Source organism: Phoenix dactylifera, unplaced genomic scaffold (genome assembly GCF_009389715.1).
Source record: "Phoenix dactylifera cultivar Barhee BC4 unplaced genomic scaffold, palm_55x_up_171113_PBpolish2nd_filt_p 000598F, whole genome shotgun sequence".
Classification (NCBI taxonomy): Eukaryota; Viridiplantae; Streptophyta; class Magnoliopsida; order Arecales; family Arecaceae; genus Phoenix; species Phoenix dactylifera.
Window position 1 is genome coordinate 1 of NW_024067995.1, and position 5788 is coordinate 5788.

A 5788-nucleotide genomic window follows, 5' to 3' on the forward strand; every position below is an offset into this window, starting at 1 on the left:
AGTTGTATATCTCCACTCTTTGTTACTCCTCCCTCTTAGGTGTAGCAGCAGGAGCATCATCTATTATATCTCCTTTTTCAATTCCTTAATAAAGGTAGGGTGGTTATTACCTCTCTTATCATAAAAAAAAAATAAAAAAAAGGAAAAAGAGAGACTTTCTTGTAAACTAGAATCTTTCACTACAAATTAAAATAGAGTTTTTCCTGTCAAATTTGTTGATGGCTGGCCCATAAAAAAAAATTGGGCAAAATACTTTTCTAATAGCTTTATCTAATTTATTCATATTATAAAATAGATAAAAGGTTAAATTAGATGATGTTGTGTGATAACTAGGACATCAAAATCAAGCTTGATCTTGGAGTTCAAATAACTGGGACACCAGATAGTGTCCTGAATTATGGTACATTAATTGATATAGTACTTAATTTGGAGAAAGGCTAGGAAAGAAGCAAACAACCTGCTTCCTTTAGAAGACAATGACATAGGAGCACTCCCAGTAATGGCTAGAAAATAGATACTAGTGTTGATTTCAATTGTCCAGCATCAAGATACAGTCGACTAAACAGACTACCAAGTCAAAGTAAACCCAGCATCCAGCAACTCCCTTGTTCAAGTTCATGGATTCACCCGGGCTTCAAGTTCACAAAAGGAAAAGGAGGAACACCTTCTGTGGGCAAACCAGATCTCATACACCTCGATGCCAGAATACCTGCCTGACCTCTCCAAGGTCACGATTAGCCCGGAGCAGTGTCATAAGATTCTTTCCATCCTACAGCCTCAACTGCAATCCCATGATCCAAGCACTGCTGTGCAAAAGTCATCACAAACCATCAGTAAATCAGGTCGGGAATTTACAGATCAAATCTGCAGCAGCTGGTTTCTCAGGTAATTCTACTTGTTCGATGAGCACCTTACCTCAAAATCAAGCACATATTCCTTGGATCATTGATACCGGTGCCACGAATCATATGGTGTGTTCAACCTCCTTCTTTTCTACCATCGAATCTCAAGTAAGTGCTACTGTTAGACTTCCTACTGGAGAGAGAGTACCTGTAACTCATACAGGATCAGTCAGGATTTCCAAATTCCTCACTTTGAAGGATGTTCTTTGTGTTCCAAGCTTCTCTTTCAATCTCATTTCAGCCAGCAAACTGACAGAAATGAATCAATGTTGCCTGATTTCTTGTCGAATCTCTGTTTTATACAGGGCTTGTTGAGTTGGACGACGATTGGAATGGAAAACTTGAAGATGGCCTCTACCACCTTCAAGTAGACAACAATCATGCAACGATTCCTTCTTCTGCTGCTGGAACAGCACCGAAATCCTTACCTGTTGCCAACACCTCCATGTATTCCCCATTATCTTCCTCTGCAAGTTTGACTGATAGTTTCCATGTTTTTGATCAATGGCATCGTCGGCTAGGACACCTATCTTTCCTCGCCTTACCATGCTAAATAAATCTGTACCTGAAATACATGTTGGCATGAATAATCACTGTGCGTTTGCCCTCTTGCTATACAACAGAGACTAAAGCTTTCCACACACAAGCCATGTTGTCAAATGTTGCTTTTGAATTGATCCATTGTGACATATGGGGGACCTTTTTCCAAACCTGTCACTTTGACGGTTCCAAGACTTCCTCACCAATCGTGATGATTTCAGTCGATGCTACTTAGTATATCTTATGCAGTCCCAATCCCAAACCCAAAACATATCAATACCTTTTGCACTTTTAGTTTAAGTATAGTTTTCTTGCCAAAGTCAAGGGTCATCAGGTCAGACAATGGACAAGAATCTAACATGATAAATTTTTATGCCAGCAAAAGGGAATCATCATCAACTTAGTGTGTGAAACCCCGACAACAAAATGTTAGGGAAAGGAAACCTAAGCACATTCTATAATGTTGCTAGAGCATTGAGATTTCAAGCAAATTTACGATTACAATTTTGGGGTGATTGCATCCTCACTGCTGTTTATCTCATAAACAAGAATTCCCATACCAAAACTCTCCAAACCGATCTCCATATGAAGTGTTGTTTTCTTCAAAACCATCTTACACACATTTAAGAGTGTTTGGTTGCTTGTGTTATGTCTCTACTCTACGTAGACATCGATCAAAATTTGAACCTCGAGCCAAACAATGTGTATTCATTGGGTATCCTCATGGTATGAAGGCCTATAAAGTTTATGATATTCAGACCAAAACAATGCTCATTTCCCGGGATGTTGTATTTCATGAGTTTGTGTTTCCCTTTCAGCACAGCCTCATTCCTTCAACACTGCATTCCTCATCTCATTGATACTATTTTTTGTCCCCATTTCATTACATCAAATGCAAATATGCCTGCAGCTCTTCAACAATACAACACACAGACCTCTAGTTTCCCTGTTTCAGCACCCGGTACAACTACTGGCACGCCCACTGGCACGCCCAATGGCACATTCCAAATCAACTCTTCTCCTTCAATTCCCTCTTCACACTCTCCTACCAATTACCATGCCCACAAATCAACCTTCAATTCCACCTCATGCTCGGCCTCCTACCCAAATACCTAGACAGTCATCTAGACTACACCCTTCATTAGTACATTCTCTCTTCCATTCTCCAAATCAGCAGGTCAGAAAATCCACTAGACTAAAGCATCCTCCTACCTATCTCAAGGAGTATTTATTGCAGCTTGGCATCATCTACTCCTTATTCTCAATCGTCCACTCAACAACAAATGCCCACTGCACAATCAAGAACAGCTCATGACATTTCAGACTTCCTGAGTTATGCAGGGCTTTCTTCACCACATCGGATTTTTGCCTTGTCCATTTCCTCCTCAACTGAACCAAAGGATTATGCTGAAGCCTCCATGTCTCCCGAGTGGCGTGAAGCCATGGATGCTGAAATAAAGGCACTTCTAGTCAATAATACATGGACCATCATTGAATTACCAGCAGGAAAAGCACCAGTTGATTGTAAATGGGTTTACAAACGTAAGTTTAAAGCTGATGGCATTGAAGAGAGGAAAGACGGCACGTTTAGTTGCCAAAGGGTACACCCAACAAGCTGGTATTGACTATCATGACACATTCTCCCCGGTTGCAAAATTAGTGACTGTCAAAACTCTTCTAGCTGTTGCAGCAGTCAAGAATTGGTATTTGTTTTAACTTGATGTTAACAATGCCTTTCTACATGGTGATTTACAAGAGGAGGTATACATGAATCTGCCTCCTGGTTATGAGCAGCCGGGGGAGAAAGGAAAGCGCATGGTTTGTCGACTGAATAAATCCATATACGGATTAAAACAAGCCTCACGCTAATGGTTTGCAAAATTATCATCATTCTTTACTTCCCATGGTTTCACTCAGTCTAAGGCTGATTACTCCTTGTTTACAATGAGAAATGGCTGCTCATATACTGCTATACTTGTGTATGTGGATGACATAATAATTGGAGGTAATGATCTTGTCTACATAAATCATCTTAAGCAGGTTCTTGATGCACAGTTTAAACTCAAAGATCTGGGGACCTTAAAATTCTTCCTTGGACTTGAGATTGCTAGAAGCTCACATGGCATATCTATCTGTCAGCGAAAATATGCATTGGAAGTTCTTGAAGATGCAGGATACCTCGGTTCAAAGCCAGCCAGATATCCAATGATGCAAAACTTGAAATTAAGTCGATTCGAGGGAGAACTGATTGAAGATCCTGCCGTTTATAGAAGATTGATAGGGCGATTGTTGTATATCACCATAACAAGACCGGATTTGAATTATTCTATGCAAGTGTTGAGTCAATTCCTAGATTCACCTAAACAACCACATTTAGAAGCTGCTTATCATATACTAAGATATTTGAAAGCCACACCAGGGCAGGGGTTATTCTTACCATCAATATCTGAACTTCATTTGAAGGCTTTTTGTGATGCAGACTGGGCAGCTTGCTCGGATAAGCGAAGGTCTGTCACAGGCTTCGGTGTCTTTCTTGGTGAATCACTCATCTCGTGGAAGTCAAAGAAACAACGCACAGTTTCAAGGTCTTCAGCCGAAGCAGAGTATCGCTCCATGGCATCTACCTGCTGTGAAATTACATGGTTATTAAATCTTCTAAAGGATCTGGATGTGGAACATACAAAACCAGCATTACTACTTTGTGACAATCAAGCAGCGATTCATATAGCCGCTAATCCAGTGTTTCACGAGAGGACGAACACATTGAGATCGACTGCCATATTTTAAGAGAGAAGATTCAATCAGGAACAATTCAAACATTTCATGTATCCAGCACAATTCAGCTTGCTGATCTACTTACGAAACCGCTTGGAGCTGCCAGATTCCATAACCTGATTCGCAAGATGGGCATTCATGATTTGTATGCTCCATCTTGAGGGGGAGTGTTGAGATTCAAAGCTTCAAGATACTTGCCGAACTGATCTTCGGCTGATGGTTAACCGGGTTTTCTGCAGTTAGTTAATACTGTTCATCACAGTTAGTTGGTTATCAGTTCCATTAAACTGTTGTAATAGATCGTCTTATATATATCGTAACTGTAGTCATGTATTTTATTCATTCATTCAAAGGAAGTCAGTAGCATCTGTTCTCCTCTGTTTCCAGACTTCTTCTTGCCTGATATTCTTTACAAACAATACATTTATATAAAAAACTCTATAATAAGAAAGAGAAATTTCTATTCCTTATGAAGTTAAATTATATACAATACGATACACGTACACCAAACAAATGAACACCTCTAAACCAGCGGGTGTTCTTATTGGTCGACTAAACAGACACCTATTTAACCATATGCCAAACAATCGCTTTGTGGAAGCAATTCACAAGATGAACCATATGTGCTGACACTTTCACTACGCCGTTTGTGGCCTTCTTCACTAGTTGTTATCCACCCAGAACTGAGCCTGGAGATACTTGATCGTATCCTTGCCCACTTGGAAGGCCTTGGCCAAAACCGCATCAGAGATGGGTGGGTTTGATCCAAAGACTGCATTGGCTATAGTGATCACTCCAGGGTTCTGGCTGCTTAGGGCTGCAACGGCCACGGCAGGCGTTGGACCGTAGTTGAATTGGAAATGGATTAGACCTTCGGGAAACACAAAGACATCACCCTTCTTGAGCATCTTAGTGAAGAGAAGGTTGCCGTTGTTGGTGTTGGATGTGACAAAGCCGACATAGAGCGTGCCTTCTAACAATGTAAGGATCTCGGTGGCCCGGGGATGGGTGTGTGGTGGGTTGAGACCGTAAGGTGCATAGTCTATTCGAGCCAAGGAGATGCCGAGGGTGTTGAGCCCTGCAATTTGGTTCACATTCACCTGCGTCACCTTAGACCCAAGCTGGTTCGACGTGTTGCCTGGCATATCGAGGCCGGAGAAGAAGAAGTCGTCCGCTGTCACGTGCATTGGTGGCTTGCAAACAAAACCATTCACAAGGACTGCATCCAAAGGAAGAAGCTAAGCAACAAAGGGTAACTCGTAAACCATTATGTTGAAACTAGTAAAAGATAAGAGTGAAGAGTAATTACTAGGGGACTTGAGGTCAGCAACGCAGAAGTCTTGAAGTTGGCTGGGATCGGAGGCCATCACGCGAGAGGAAGCCAGGGCAAGGAGAGCAAAGAGGAGGGATATGGCAAGCCATCTCTTTCCTATACGAAATTAAATCTTTAGAGGAAATGAGGGTATTTGGCGGCATAAGAAGGCGTGGAGAGGATCGGTATATATAGACCAGGAGATGGAACCAGTCATGCTCTAATAACGCAGTAGAAGAGTCTATGAGGTTAGGTATGA

At 41.4% G+C, this 5788-nt stretch overlaps 1 protein-coding gene across 2 annotated transcripts; it reads right to left on the bottom strand.

Moving 5' to 3' along the window:
* Positions 1 to 4860: 4860 nt before the first annotated feature.
* Positions 4861 to 5584, bottom strand: LOC103697358 (putative germin-like protein 2-1). 2 transcript variants are annotated; one of them, XM_039119670.1, is made up of 2 exons: positions 5549 to 5584; positions 4861 to 5455 (listed from the first exon to the last, which is right to left on the bottom strand). In XM_039119670.1, the coding sequence occupies exons 1-2, from the start codon at positions 5582 to 5584 to the stop codon at positions 4880 to 4882; spliced, it is 612 nt and encodes a 203-aa protein (XP_038975598.1). In that variant the 3' UTR covers positions 4861 to 4879. The 2 variants fall into 2 exon arrangements, with proteins under 2 accessions (XP_038975598.1, XP_026657008.2); XM_026801207.2 differs by having other exon boundaries at positions 4861 to 5442; positions 5527 to 5584.
* Between the last annotated feature and the right edge of the window lie 204 nt (positions 5585 to 5788).

Bases quoted from the DNA above. Each gene is read 5' to 3' on its own strand.
- LOC103697358 (XM_026801207.2), bottom strand. From the start codon at position 5,584: ATGGCCTCCGATCCCAGCCAACTTCAAGACTTCTGCGTTGCTGACCTC. The intron at 5,443-5,526 runs GTAATTACTCTT...TTCTTCCTTTGG, and splicing joins TGCTGACCTCAAGTCCCCTA to ATGCAGTCCTTGTGAATGGT.